This window comes from Mchenga conophoros, linkage group LG10 (genome assembly GCF_057382185.1).
Source record: "Mchenga conophoros isolate Kocher_MC1m ecotype Shallow Benthic linkage group LG10, M_conophoros_male_GT1.1, whole genome shotgun sequence".
Taxonomy (NCBI): domain Eukaryota; kingdom Metazoa; phylum Chordata; class Actinopteri; order Cichliformes; family Cichlidae; genus Mchenga; species Mchenga conophoros.
This window is the reverse complement of record NC_140535.1, coordinates 18,270,514-18,285,736: the sequence shown is the minus strand read 5'-3', so window position 1 is coordinate 18,285,736 and position 15,223 is coordinate 18,270,514. Positions and strand designations below refer to the sequence as shown.

Sequence of the window (15,223 nt, the reverse complement as noted above, 5' to 3'; positions counted from 1 at the left end):
TCCTGAATATCTGCCTACCTTTACTTATTTATCGGCAGCTTGCCTACTTGGAAATAATTCTGTCAAACACAAATGAAAGTCATGAAAATTTATTGTGCATGTTGATTTGTATTCACAGCATTTTAAGCTAATTTATGATAGCAGTAAGTTTATATATTTTTTTGTTTTTCTTCTGCTTTTTATTGCAGTGTTTGGATCCTCAGGACCTAAAAGGCCTGCTTATTGAATTTTAAGCTCAAGATGTTTAGAGCTCCGTGATGTAAATGTTCAGCTAGAGACCATTTAATGCAACAGGTTGATGATCAGATCCGTGAGTGTGGTGGTAACCAATACATAAAAAAAAAAAACACACACACACCCCATAATTATAGTTCTGTTAGAAGGTGCTTAATGGTAACGCATTAAATGTACCATTTCTGCAGCAATGCCCTGATTGAGTCACCATCCCATATTTCCCTCGTGCTGCTGCGCAGGTTTTCAGTAACAACCCGTCAAATATAAAAGGCTGCAGACCTCACCAGGTCAGAAGAGGCATCCCATTAGGCCTTTGTTCTCTCAAACTCTGCAGCCATTCACAGTTACAAACGCAGCGACAAAGGTGTCATGTAACAGGATAAACTCTAATTAGCGGCATTTCTCAGTTTCAAAAGAGTTGTGGAAATCAGCAGCTTAATAGGAGTTTAAAAAGCAACATGAGGCAGCTCACAGACCTCCAGCAATTTCACATCATCCCATGTTCGAATGTGACGATGATGAGAGATGAGATAGCCTTTATTTGTCAGTTGCTGTTGCCCACAACTGAGATGACAGACCTTGCCGACTGTACATACAATGCACAAACATCACATTGGGGACACAGGTCAGGCTAGGTAGCAAGGGAAAAAAAAAACATCGAAATGTGTAACACAAAAGGATAATACAGGAATGCACAGATATCAACACACCATAACACAATAAAACACAGACAAGCCGCATGGGAGAGTATTCTAGTGTGTACAGCTGATCTGGGACCGCTGCAGTCTTCGATTGCGCCTCCAGCTGATCCAGTGTCCACATCGGATGGAAGGTAAGCATGGGAGGAAGCGTTGGATTCGGGGGAGTGAGGGCGTATCAGTATCTGTGTACATGTTTAGTGCGTGTGTGTGTGTGTGTGTATCCCGTGTTCAGCTGAGAGAAAGTGTCACCACGCCCGGTTAAGCAAAGGTCAACAGTCTCCAGCGGACCAAGGTGGCCTTGAAGGAGGTACAAAGAGTTCTGATAACAGTCCTGTTATCATGGGAAGAATTTGTTGTTCCAGTCAGCTTCAACCTTGGCAGGCCTTCAGCTGGCGCCAGGGGGGCCGCATGAGTGAAGATGGTGAATGTTTGGGTTTAGTGGAACAACTGCATCCAATTTTTACAGTTGGTCTAATGTCCATCACTGGTCACCAATTATCTCAATTCCCGTTGTTCTTCTCCAAGATCTTTTCCATACTTCGTTCAAAACACAGTCTGAGTACTCACAGCCCTGCCAATTGTCTATCATGTCAGCCAGCCTTATAGGATTTTGAACAGCTGTAGCCGCTTCTTGTTCTTCGATAAGGTCCAAGCCAGCTCCAATCAGCCCGAACTCTGTTATCGTGGTTCCAGATTGGTAGATGTCGTTCAATGTCCTGCATCGAGAGTGTCGCCAGACACACGACGCAACCGACCATCGAGTATCTGGCAGCAAACGTCTCTGCAGGACAATCGGGCTCTCCCAAGCCCAGCAGGGTGTCAATTCCGTTACGGGACCAGTTGATCAAATCTTTAGGTTTTAGAGAACAAGACTGAGAAACTCTTTGAGGGTTAGAGTTAGACAAGACTAGACAAACACATAGAAGCAGGAGCAGGGAAGATAAGGGAGGGAGGGTGGGAAAGATGCGTCCGCCTCCTCCGAGAGCCAAAGAAGACCGTGAAGTCATATTGAGAAAGGTGAAATAGATGTTCAATGGGAATGCTGGTACAACCTGCAGCTTTTGTGCCTTTTAACTTAGTTAAAGCGGAATATAATCAGCTAAAATCCTTAATTTGTTTTTTATAATTAGGGCCACAGTTTGATGGCTAATGAAATGTTTATAGCTTTATAATTCAGCCTCTCTACAACCACAGTGGCTCTTAAATCGGATAATCAAGATGTGATGGAAGTGCAGAATTTCAGCTTTAATTCAAGGCGTTTAACAAAGTTTTTGCATGAGATGTTTTTGGATTTGCAGCCAATTTCATACATAGTGCCCCATTTTCAGAGGCTCAGAATTAATTGGATAATTAGGTCTGGTCCCTCCTTATTTAATGTCAAATGAAGCAGACATAATATATGGAGTTGATTCACAGTGTTGAAATTGAGTTTTAGAGCCTTTTTTTTAAGTGTAGTTTTAAATATGAGACCCGAAGAGATGTCTGTGCAAGTGAGGGAGGCCATCATTAGACTAAATAAAATGAAATAAACACATTAGACAGACAAAAGCAAACTTAAGGCACGGCTGACTAAACAATCGACAACATTTTTAAAAATGAAGGAATGCAGTGGCTAGCTCAGCAACACCAAAATACCCTAAAAAACACAGAAAACAACTAAAGTGCACAGTGATAGAATTATTACCTTTGTTGATGTCCTTTTTCAGCTCTACAATCCAGGGAAATCTCGGTGAATAGAAATACACATGGTTTTACAACATGGTGCAAACCACTGGTTACACTCAAGAACACTTTGGCAAGATTAGATACCTAAAAGAGCCGGCATTGTTGTAATTCTTAAACAGTTAATTAAAACCCCTTGAATTAAAGCTGAAAGTCGGCACTTCAGTCACTCATTGATCTTTTGATTTCTGGTGGTGTGTACAGAGGCAAAACTACAAAACAACTGTGTGTTTGTTTAACAAATTATGGACCTCACTGTAAGTACAGCCCCAGCATGAGTATGAGCAACGGGAGAAGAAAAATACATCAAAATAAGGCATAGAAATATTTAATTGGCCCAAGAAGAAAACACAAACCATGTCCTGTTAGCAGCTTAATATCAGTGGTTGTAAAGGGGATTTGGTCATTAAAACACTATAGAGTTTAAGCCCTGCACCTCACATACATACATATCGTGAATTCTGTTTAGCTAATACCATGCTGACATCTTAAGTTAAAGGTGGGATCAAAGTCCGACTGTTATAGAAATTCCAGGAGCGTTATTTAATCAGATTTTGAAGGCTACTCAATATTTATATCACAGTGGCTGACATTTTTCCTCACATTTCTGCTTCTGTGAATGCATGGGCTTCTTGGGGCCATTGCTGATGAATTGTTGTGCTGTCAGACTCTTCCGTGCCAGGAGCTGGATGTATACCAAATTTTGTGCCTGTGAGAGTTGGAGCCTTTTGAAAGATTCAAATAGCATTTTAATTATAGCACACCCACCAGGCAACATATAAATGATTACTATAAGGACGTAATGTGATCTAAAGCTTGACACACAATTATCCCTTTGTGCTGGAAAAAAAAATGTAAATCGCGATTGTGTAGTATGTCACAGAAACATGAATGAGGGAATGTAAATAGCCACATCCCAACAATTCTCTTTTTGTCCGCCGCTTGGCAACAAGGTGGGAGAAGAGGACTTCATGGAAGCTTCCTTTTTTTCATAAGCTGCATCCTCTGCACAGACTTGACGCGTGATCAGAGCGGTCATGCTTAGTCACGTCGTCATGTGTCAGTTCTGAGAAACACTGAACTGGATTCACTCAGACATTGTAAATTATACATTATCACACCGACTTTATACAGCTGTTTGTCTGTATTAGGCAATTATTCCAATACGGGCCAGCATGTGTGGCAGTTATTATAGGCCATGCGTGTAGCGTTGCTAACTCACAGAGCCTTGAATTCTGATAGAGCAGTGTAAAACAAATGGGAACACAGAAGAAAATCACTGAGAGGATTAGCTGCCTTTATCAGGTTAGATTAAATTTGATTTGTGGAACGATCTTGCTGGACTTGGGCCACAGTTCCCAATTTAAAAATGCTACATGCTGATGTTTTTTTAAAAATGTCCTAATGACATCTTAAAGTGCCGTCCATAAAAACATGTACTTAAAAAAAACACTATACAGAGGACAGGACATCCCTCTTGGTTCTTTGCTAGATGTCATCAAATCGATCATTTAAAGGGCAGGGCTCTGGGGTCAGATCGACCCCGAGTGTCATGATGATGTCATCTTTCTGAATTAATTTACTTACTGTGCTGGTTATGAGGTGACCAGCATGCATCAGTGATCATACTGAAAAAATGATGTATTTGAATTTAATATTTGACATAACATTTTTTAAAAATTAACTCAAACTTGCACTGCAAATTTGACCTTTTTTACTGATCTCACTGAGGCCTCAGTACAGCCTCAGTACAGCCTCTGAGCATCTTTCAATCATCTTTCACATTCAAACGATGGCCGGGAATTTTTTTAAAATGTCCAAATCAGTCAGATGGGATATTAAACAGACTTTGCCCCTCCAGCATCTTGGTGCAAAGTCAGTGCAGTGGCCAGTCAAGCCCATGGTCTAGGTAACTGTGGAGAGAAATTACAGCGAGGGGGTGTCATGTGTCCTGCCAGTCCCCATATACTGCCCATTAGTATGAGTGAAACACTTAGGGCCTACTTCTATTGCCTAAATGCTTTATGACTGAAAGGAGTTAGTTAAGATGTCATGTGCCACAATTTTAGGGGTTTCTTCAAACTACTTACAAGCTTTGGAGTCTTCCTTTGAGAGCCTAATCACCCTTGAAAGTAGAACCGGGATGTCTGCTTCTGGCAGTTATAAGAAAATTATGACAAATAGCATTTGAAAATAGCAATCTAATAGCAGAAGGGAGACAGGCCCAGCTGTCATCCATATTTCTGTGTACTGTTTTTGTCCACTGGGCCCTGCGAGGGCCGTCTGACCCAGTGTTTTGAGTTTTCTTATATTTTGATGTTTATGGTTTATGTTTAAGATCATGTAGTTATCTTCAGCTCATTCTATTTTGCCTAGGTTGCCATTTTAGTTCAGTGTTTATTAGATTCCCCTTGTGTCTTCGACCCCAGTGTTTAGGTCTCCCTCACCCTTCATCCTGTCTCCTACTCGTTTACATGTTTTCCCTTTGTGACCCATTACTTCTGTCACGTGTGTTTCCCCCTAGCCATCATGCTCTGTTTGTGCTTAGTTGTGTCAGTGGCTCCTCCCCAGTCCCCTTTTCCCTCTGTATGTATTTATAGTGTGCATGTTCCTCGTTGGTTCGCCATGTTAAGTCTGCATGTCTTAATCTGTCATATATAGAAGAGCCACCTTGACATGCATCTAAAGGGCAAAGGTCACTCTTTCGACAATGCCATTGTTCACATATTGAACAGAGAGGACAGATGGTTTGAAAGAGGAGTGAAAGAAGCCATCTATGTTCACTGTGAACGGCCATCTTTGAACACAGGCGGTGGTTTACGACACCAACTGTCTGTCATCTATAATCCAGTTTTGAGATCCCTTCCCAGACGCCTTAACGCCCACTCACATCCTGGGCCATTTGACCTCAGGAAATCACATGGTAAGGTGAGGCTAAGTTTCACAATCGGTTCACCTGAAACCTTGGCTGATTGTGACCCACACCCATTTTCACACCTTGGCTCATGTGATTAGGTAGAGGATCAATAGGGGGTCCATGACCCTCTTGGGGACACTCCCATAGGGCTTAAATCTGGGATTCTCCACCAGTTGCTCTTAGAACTGAAGAAGCTTCTCAGATGAGAGGTGAAACGTCTTCAAGGAATCTTAAAGAAGTCCAGACGCTTTTCTTTCCAACCTCCTTAGACTACAAGGCCCTTCACAGACAATCTGTTATATGTTTCATGTCTGCGTGTCCTATGTTGTCAAGTTTGTGTTGTCATGTCTGCGTCTCATCATGTTTCCTGTTTTATTTTGAAGAGGTCTGGTGTTCCATGTTTAGTGTGTTTAGTTTCACTTCCCCTGTGGTGTCATTATGTTCATTCTAATCAGCTGTTTTCTCATGTGTTTCCACTTCCCCATATCACCTCCTGTGTATATTTAGTCTGTGTGTTTTCATTCATTCCTTGTCTGTTCATCCTCTGTGTGATTCCATCTTTCAAGGTCTATGAATTGATGCCAAACGTCAGGTTTCTATGTTCACGTTCCAGAGTTTTTTATGTTTAGACTTCGTTCTCCCAGTTTAGTCTATTGTTTCGTTTTGTCTCTGCCTTTTGTTTTTGTACTGTTTTACCAGCCTACAATAAACGACTCACAGTTTCAATCCAATCCAATTCAATCCTACTTTATTATAAAGTCCTTTCCAGTAAAAAATAACCCTTATTTAAGATCAAGTTTAGTTTTCGTGTGTCTGCAATTGGGTCCACCTCCTCTCTCCACACAGTCGGCTTCTCCGCTAACTGTGACACCCTCAGGTTAGAAACCAGTTTAAATGCCGGGTGGCCAGAAGCATCAACTGAATAATAGAGTTGCATTGTGTTTATCTGGGCTTATAAATAGGGAAATATCAGTTTAAAAGACAATATGTCAAGGTTGTGTTTAGTGTTTGTTTCTGCTGCCTCCAAGAAGCAGGTAGTTTACTGCTTAAACTACCTGCTTCTTCTTCTTTCGGCTGTCTCCATCTTATCCTATCCTGACTATGTCATACCAACCATCCTCCTTCCCAACATCCATGAATCTTCTTTGATGGACTTGCTCTTTTCCTCGTGCCTGGCAGCTCCATATTCATCATCCTTTGTCACCTACCCCGCCCCCCCTGTCAAAACCATCTCAGACTTCCTTCCATGTTGCTTTAAACTATGAGTTAAACTCATTCAAATCACATTTTACATTTAAATAAAACTAATCCATCTTAAAGTTGCTTAAAAGAGCACTCAACAAACAAACTGTCATTTTTCCTTGTATTCTTCACCAGCATCGCTATAATAATGTTTTTCACATGTGTCTAAACAGAAACTGACTGAAATGGTGAGAGACATAGCAGATCTCACACAGCTTTGTTTTATTCCCCGTGACCCGTAAATAAAAATATAGCGTGTAAAATGCGTCATAAAAAAAGTGACTGTGATTTCTTCTTTATGTTTAGCCAAAATTAGAAAGGCAATAAACTCTTTAAAATGTGAAACTATTCTTTTGATATTCTTAAAGCACCATGAAGCCCATTAGTGAGGTGCTGAACAGTTTCAGTGGCCCTCGCCATTGATTCTCCGGGACTCCTGATTTTCAGTCTTTAAGAGTCAGATGTTTTCTCATCTGCTGTTTTGGTGGTAGTGGTGGTGGTGGTGGAGGGCCTGGCTAACATACTGGTTTACAATCTCATTGTCATATTTGCCAAAGAATTAAGTGACTCACTGATCCTCCCACATCATCCCAACCAACCAGCATGCCCACATCGCTCTCGCCACCACCGGGATCACCAAATCACCTCACTGCTAGGATCGAGGGTCCAAGGGTTTTTGTCTCTCTAGCACTGCTGCCTAAAGGCAAGTGGCTAAGTGACAAATGAAAACATAATTCCTGCAATCATTCTGTGAATATCTAGATAGAAACTACAAGCTGTAACCCAATGTCTGCATTCATGAAATGGTGTCCAAGAAACACCATGAAAGGCACTGTTCAAATAAACCGAGGCGCAAGCTCACAAGATAACACGTGATTAAAACATATTGACAACCTGCTAATCACTGTCACTGTTTGTACCGCTGACAGCGTGCATAAAGTTTGTTTTGATGCCAAAAAAGCGGGCGACCAGAAGCACTTCAAGGGATTATACCAGAAGGGTATATTGCCTGTGTGATGTGAGAGTGAGGGGGAGGTGTGGAAACAAGATATGGCAGGAAACCTATCTACCAAACACCTTTCCACCGGCCGACTGGCAGCCTCGAGGCAGAAGCCAACATGACTCAATCTTTATCTTAAATGCCAGCAGCTAAATTACTATACAGCTCAAAGAGAATATGTATGTGTGTGTGTGTGTATGTGTGTGTGGTCCTGCGCAGTAAAGTGTACAGATGGATGACTCATCCACCAATCATGTGACTCATCAATCACTGCAGTTACCATTTCCCTGCCTTCTTCTGAAATTTTCCTTTTCTTTAGTTCTCTTTCATTCCCGTCTGGCTGTTGTTGCCTTTTCCCTCCCTGTTTTTTACTCTTCATTTTGATTTTTTTGAGATAGAATAAAGTCCCTCTATGGGTTTTTCTTTACTTGATTGATGTGGCTGTCACTGAGATTTACTGTCTTTCTCTTTAGTGTTTTATTTTTTGTTTTAAGCTAAAGAACCAAGTGTTCGTGCTGTTTTTGCTTCGGCACAAATACAACAGAGCACTCGCCAAAAAGCCATGAAAAAACTGAACTTTAATAAAATAATTGCTTTTATTTTTTATCATATAGCAAAACTAGTAATCATCATGCTGTTATTTACACATTGCACGGGCATATTTATTTCACACTGTACATCTTACAATGCTAAAGTGACATCAACAACAACACTCTCCTTTTACAAGACAGATGGCTTCACTGTGGACACAGTGGCCCTCTTCCTTTGAGATTTCTTTTTTTTTTATGTTCACAGTTTATTCAGAGAAGACAACCATTTTGAATTCTCCATACTGTTTTATTTTTTTCCTCTTTTTTTGTTCTTTTTTTTTGTTCATTTTTTAAGATGCAAGTAGAAAGACGTGCATTTAACGGTTTAAGCACAATCCCTGACTCCCCGGCCTGAAACTTTTCAATGAATTTCTTCTGAAAAATGAACAAAATGTTTTGTAGCCTCTTGGTGGAAATCAGTTGTTTTTTTGTTTTGTTTTAAAAAAAAAAGGCTGCAGAACAGATAGCGTGATTTCAAGTATTTTTTTTTCTTTTTAAAATAAAGGAAAAAAATAGATACAATACATATGACGCGTGTGCGTAAAACAAAGTAAATGTGAACTGGAGATGGACAATGAGAAAATGATCCAAAACATGAAGCACTCCTGCAGAGTCACGGAGCGCTGCATGGATGTGGCGACGGTGGATCTGCCGTAAATATGTTGACACAATAACTTCTGGATCCCAGAATGCTTGAAACCCCTTAGTCCACCAGGTTGGAAGTGTTTAGTGTTTAACTTTGTGCTTTTGGAGTCCACAGGGTTTCTACATTGGGATGATGAGAGAATTATGCAATATGATATTTCCCTTATAGAACCATGGTGCTTTGTAAGGCAAAAATCTGAATCTTGAGTTTGAAAAAAAAAACAAAAAACGAACTGAAATGTGTGTATTTGGCACCTTTGCAAGTTGCAGCTGTTTAAGGTTGATCCAATCAGAAATGAGAAAGGCAACTACACACATCAAATACAACAAAAAGTATACTGTCAACATTTGACAATATCCGTGTTCTTTCTCTTTTTCTCTGTGTGCACGCATGTGTGTGTGTGTGTGTGTGTGTGTGTGTGTGTGTGTGTGTGTGTGTGTGGATAAGAAGTAATTGAACTACTTTAGTTTTGTAATGTGACGTACAGAATATAAAACAAAAGATACAAAGTGATGTTGTAAACATGATTCTCTTACAATGGCCGCATCTGCTTGTGAATGTGTCACAATGTGATTCTATGTAAGTGTGTGTGTGTGTGTGTGTGTGTAGTGTGTGTGTTTGCGTGTGTCCTCTATAGATCTCTGAAATATGCAAGAACATCAGAGATTGACCTGAATGGAGGCAGACATACACCATGGTATGTTCTGTTTCAAAATGTAAACTGAGCAAGAGGCTGAACATGGTTACAGGGAGCTTAAACTAGGACACCTTCATCCTCTCCCTGACTGAGAAAATCAACAAAAATACAGTGATTAAACCAACATAAATCTAACTTTTTACTTCTGAAATTTCTCATCAGGCTCAAAACACACCTTCTCTGAATCTTTTTTTTCCCCACCTCTGCTTTAGCTTTTCTCCCACTACTGTATAACTATCCCACATCTGTGAGTCCCTCTGAGCGGACAGTGTCCAAAAAAGTCTCTCAATACATTCTGCGCTTCATGTAGATCCTCTCAATAAAGTTTTCTAGTTCCTCCTCACTGTCCAGCTGAGGCACCAGCCCATCTTCCTCATAGTCATCTCCCGGTGTGACTTGTGGATAGTAGTAGGGGGGTCGCCTGCCTCTCCTGGGTGTGGTTATCGGTTTGGGAGGGGGCAGGGGTTGGTAGGTCCGTGGGTGAGGAAGGATATAGTTAGAGATATAAGGGGTAAGAGGCAGGCGTGGTGGTGGCTGCTGCTTCCAGCCTTGTCCGCGGTTCTTAACCCCGCCCCTGTGTCTGCGTCTCGGGGCCTGGAGGTCAAGTTCCTGGGGGCCGAAGGTCTGGTCTCTGGAGGGGACGGGCTTCCCATAATATTGTGGTTTGGGATATGGGAAATAAACTGGGTAGTATGCTCGATATGGCTTTTGGTAATATGGATAAGAGGGGAAGGCTAAAAACTGTTTCTGGGGCTTATACCAGTAGTCAAGCTGCTTCTGAGGCTTATACCAATAGTCCTGCTTGTATGACTTGACTTTATCCTTGTGCCATTTCTTGTTGGACTTGTTGTACCTATAAGGGGCTTTCTTGGGGTTTTTTGAGGCTGTGTAGTGATAAACAGGTGGGGCAACCAGAGGAGGAGGTACCAGAGGCCTAAAGCGTGGGGCAACAGGGTTGCTGTTGGTTGGCAGCTGTTGTAACTCTTTCCTTTTTTTCTTCTTCTCCTCCACATCACTAATAATCTCAATCACATCATCGGCAGGCAGGTGCAGCTTGCTGCTGATCTCAATAAGCCTGTCAATCATCTGCTGGTCCAGGTCATCTTCATCAGGAAGGATCTCCTCTGAGCGTTTGTCCTCAGCCGTGTTGCCGGCGGCCCCCATGCTGCTTTTCTGCCGGGGCTTCATGTAGGACTGCTGCTTCCTCCCCATGTACTGCAGCAACATGTCAGAGGCGATGTCTGCCAGCCTCTGCTCTTCCTCTCTGGCTCGCTCGGCCTCCTCCTGCTGCCGGAGCACCTCCTGTTTCTCCGCCCGCGCTCTCGCCTCTTCCTCCATGTGGGAGAGGCTCTCCTCTTCTTCCTCAACCTCCTCCTCCAGCTCCTCTCCTTCATCCTCAAAGTCATCCATGAAGTTGCCCCCCTTCACAGGTCTGTTGCGGGATGGGTTCTCCTGCCAGTGCTGCTTCTTTCCTGCACGTGCTAACTGAGTGTTGTATGCTTTGTAGCCCTTCAGAGGAGGCAGGATCTCATTATCTTGGAGACCCAAGTCAATGTTCTGGAAGTAGCCTCTTATTTTGCGCTGCAGGGAAGGGTCATCTCCCTCTGAGGTGGAGCCTGGCATGGCCTCATCTAAGAAACTTTCTGAGTATTTTCCCTCCTCCTGCCCCTCTCCTTCGTCTTTCTTTTCGTCCTCCCTTACGCTATCTGTTCCCACATTCTTCACAGACCACCCTTGATCCTCCGACCTTGTGTTGTCATCCTCCTCCCCCTCCCTCTCCTTCAAGTCATCCCCCTGAGCAGCTGCCAAATGGCCTACATTTAGCTGTTCAATAGCCTTATCGGCCCCTCGCCCCTCCTTCTCCGCCTCCACCCCCCTCTCTCCCTGTGGCTGCTCTGTTCTCCTTATCTCACCACCCTCAGAGCCTTCAGCAGAGGGCAGCTCCGGACTCCGATCCCCTTCCCAGTCTCTGTTTTTGCTAGCCTGTTTTTCACTGTCCCCCAGGTGGTCCAGGGCCTCAAGCAGAACCGCAAGCACCTGCGCAGGGTCCGTCACTTTATCTAATTGGCTGTCTTGACCCAGGCCCCGACCCCAGTCTAGGGACACGTTGTCAGGGCTGGAGAGGCTCTGGGGCTGGGGCGAGTGAAAGGGGGCAAGGTTGTCCTCTTTACGATCTGTCCGGGTGCGCCCCTCCACCCCACCCTCCCCTGCCTCACCCCACACAGGGGCGGTGTCAGCTAACTGTGGAATGACAATGAGCAGGACCAATAGGATGAGGTGGGCTGTGGAAGGGGCGTGATGACAGGTCATGACCATGCAGAACTGGCAGGAGGGAGGTTAAGCACCTGAAGAAGGAGAGAAGGCAGAGAGAGAAGGACAGAAGAAGGATGAGAATTTATTCACATATCATTTCTTATCTCTGGAATCACAAATTTGCTTTTTTGTGTTGTTGTTACTTTATTTTCTTTATTGTTTTCTCCCAGTGGCAATGTGAGCATTGGTGTCATTTAAATAACATACAGCTTTGGTGAAAAAGCCAAAATGTAGAGAGGACTGACTGGTAAGAAATATTTCATTAAGTCCACAGCCTGCCATAAAGTTTCAAAGAAAATGTACCTGGAAAAATGACCAGTTTTTCAAACAAAACATTTTTACCACAAAGAGGCCACCATATAAAAACAAAAAACAAAAAAACGTTTTCCAGTTATTGTAGAAACCATTGAGGACAAAAGCAGGCAGACGTAGCAGCAAAATGCAACAAATTCTCCTCTCTTTTATTTTCGATATAGAGCGTTTTTGACTGAAAAAAGAAGTGGTTTCTAACATTTCCAGCTCCAGTTGTGTCACTGCTGTGCAGCTTGGATACAACTGAAAACATGAAGATGAAGCTCTGAGAAACCAGGTCGTGAGTCGTTGAATTAACCTATAAAAACCGAGAAAAAGAAAAAAAAATTGCGCATTTCTTTGAAGGGATGGGGGATAATCCGCACAAAGAAACTGCGTTTCGATTCTAAACATCGTGCCTTTTTTTTGTCTCGAGTCGCGCGTTAACCCACTCATTACCTACTCATTATCTTTAAGCCGCACGAATCACCTGGTTGGGAATAATACATTCCCTGGCGCATTTTGATTTAACTGAGCAAACTGTTTGCAACAGCAACGAAAATGCGCATCCGGTAACTGATTTGCGTCTTTTTTCTGGTATATGTTAAAAATGCCTCACCTCTTCCTCCAAGCCAACCCATCCAAATCGCGCGCACCTCCCATTTTCTAACGTCTAGTTCTTAAAAAAAAGAAAGAAAGAAAGGAAATACTGAGAACAAAAACTGGTCCGAGCTCGCGTGTCCGTAATTGCTGTGATTTTGGTATTCCATGCGTCAAAGCGATGTCACCAAGACACTGGCACAGAAAGCTGCAAGCTCGGGGAAGTCATGCGTAAAGCCGGTGGCCACGGTTGAGTTATTTAACCCTACGGTTCCTGAGTGGTCCATCCAAATTGTAAATTAACCGGGCATTAAGTTTGAGAGGATAAAGCCTTTTTGCGCAAAGACAGGAGGGCGCAGCCAGTGAGGATGCAGGGCTTTGTCCTTGTGTGGCGTGAGCATGTTTCTCCTCACTGGCAGCGGTGGAATGCAGATTAAGCGCAAATTTTTTGGCAGCACAACCCAATTTGATTTTTTTTTTCATTTTATTAAATCAAGAGAAACGAAATTATTCGACTTATCAGGGCCAACTACCTACTCACAAATGGTTGGGATTCTAAATTATTTCGAATTAATAGCTGAAAACCGTCTGTTTAAATCGTGCTTGTTAAAAGAAAAAATACTGAAATCGTAAAAATGTGCACATTTTTTCAAATGTGCGAATTCTTCAAAGGTTTTTAAAAAACAATCTTGCGTGAAAATTTTCCCAAGATCTTCTGAGAGGCAGCTAGAAATGTTTATTAAATATTATTGTCTTCACATTGCAGAGATTCATTCTTAATTTATACTGAGTGAGTGAAATAAACAACATACAAAATTTGATATTTTACTGGGGATTTTTTTACACTGCATTTAATAATTATTATCATGCCTATACGTTCATAAGAACTGGGTTTGTTCGTAAATGTCACAATAATAACATTGTTTTTTTTAAAAAAAAAAAGAAAATTAGAATGTATATATATATGTGTGTGTGTGTATATATATATATATATATATATATATATATATATATATATATATATATATATATATATATTACTCGATTCCCTAGAATTGAAATCATACACAGTTTAGTCTAAATTTAAGCACCATATAGAAACGGCCACAGTTCATGTCTACTTCATAATCAGACGAGCAACAGTCGCACAAAGATTAATTCTAACGATGAAGATGCAAATTTAAAAGAAAAAAACACGAACTATTTCTCGTTATTTTTTAACAAAAAAAAAACGTAATTATGAACAGAGAATTATAACGAACTGAATAACAGTCAGAAATTGTCCTAATCTACCTGGTTAGTATGGTTTGTGAATGATGCAGAGACAGATTTCGTTCCACTTACCTGAAGTCCCACTGGGGGGTGGGGAAGTGGTGAAACTCGCAACGCACGGATAAAGCCAAGATTATTTCATGAATAGTGAAAGCACCTGAGAGAATTTCGGCTTTCCTCCCTCTCTCTTTCTCTCTCTCTCTCTCTCTCTTCAGCCTGTGACCAGCATCAAGGAAAAAAAAATAACAATCAAAAAAGAATCTAACGTCTCTTTATTTATTTGTGAGGTGTTTGTATGGCGGCAGCACTGGTGCTAATGTACAATTGAGTGAATGTTTTCAGCACCACGGTCAGCGCAACTTTATTGTATATACCCTCGGCGGACCACGTGATCCTCCCCACCGCCACCCCCCAGCTGCAGGCAGTGCTGACGTCACTTCCATTGATAAGAATGTTGGTGTGGAGATGGCACTGTGAGTCTAGGCTGGCCCCAGCTGATGAATGAACGGAAATGGCATGAATGAAATAGTACTTTTCCTCAATGAAAGGAGCAAATTGTAGAGATAGAGCTGGTACACAGCCATTTTCCTTCTCACATATTAAAGGGTGGTGTGTTGCATCTTCCTCCCTTGTTGCTTCCTTCCTTTGCTCTGGCTTGTTTCAGAATCAGGAGAAGAGTGGGAGGGGAAAAAATAGAGTGACCTCTTTCACAGGCTATCAATTAGGGTCATTTGGTGACATTCTCCCAAGAATCAATGACAAGAGGCCGATGTCTCGCCGCAGTTTGCTTGTTGGTTTTGGTCTTAGGTGGCCCCGGATCATCTGTAGCTCATGGGCTACGGCGGGAGCAGCCGCACTTTGCTGCTTGATTTCTTCTCAATTTTCAGGGATTGCACAATTTTCTACCCACCCCGTCATTTCTAGCCGCTCTCCATCTGTCAGCGGCTCAGTGTGCTCTTAATGTGGCCTCTCATCAGCATTGTTTTGCGCCACGGAGA

The 15,223-nt window shown here is 42.2% G+C and overlaps 1 protein-coding gene across 2 annotated transcripts; it reads right to left on the bottom strand.

Annotated features, from left to right (window-relative positions):
* Window positions 1–8,374: 8,374 nt before the first annotated feature.
* LOC146565728 (uncharacterized) lies at window positions 8,375–14,565 on the bottom strand. 2 transcript variants are annotated; one of them, XM_085289068.1, is made up of 2 exons: window positions 14,298–14,565; window positions 8,375–12,094 (listed from the first exon to the last, which is right to left on the bottom strand). In XM_085289068.1, the coding sequence occupies exon 2, from the start codon at window positions 12,063–12,065 to the stop codon at window positions 10,035–10,037; it is 2,031 nt and encodes a 676-aa protein (XP_085145194.1). In that variant the 5' UTR covers window positions 12,066–12,094; window positions 14,298–14,565; the 3' UTR covers window positions 8,375–10,034. The 2 variants fall into 2 exon arrangements, with proteins under 2 accessions (XP_085145194.1, XP_085145195.1); XM_085289069.1 differs by lacking the exon at window positions 14,298–14,565 and adding an exon at window positions 12,973–13,361.
* Window positions 14,566–15,223: the final 658 nt, after the last annotated feature.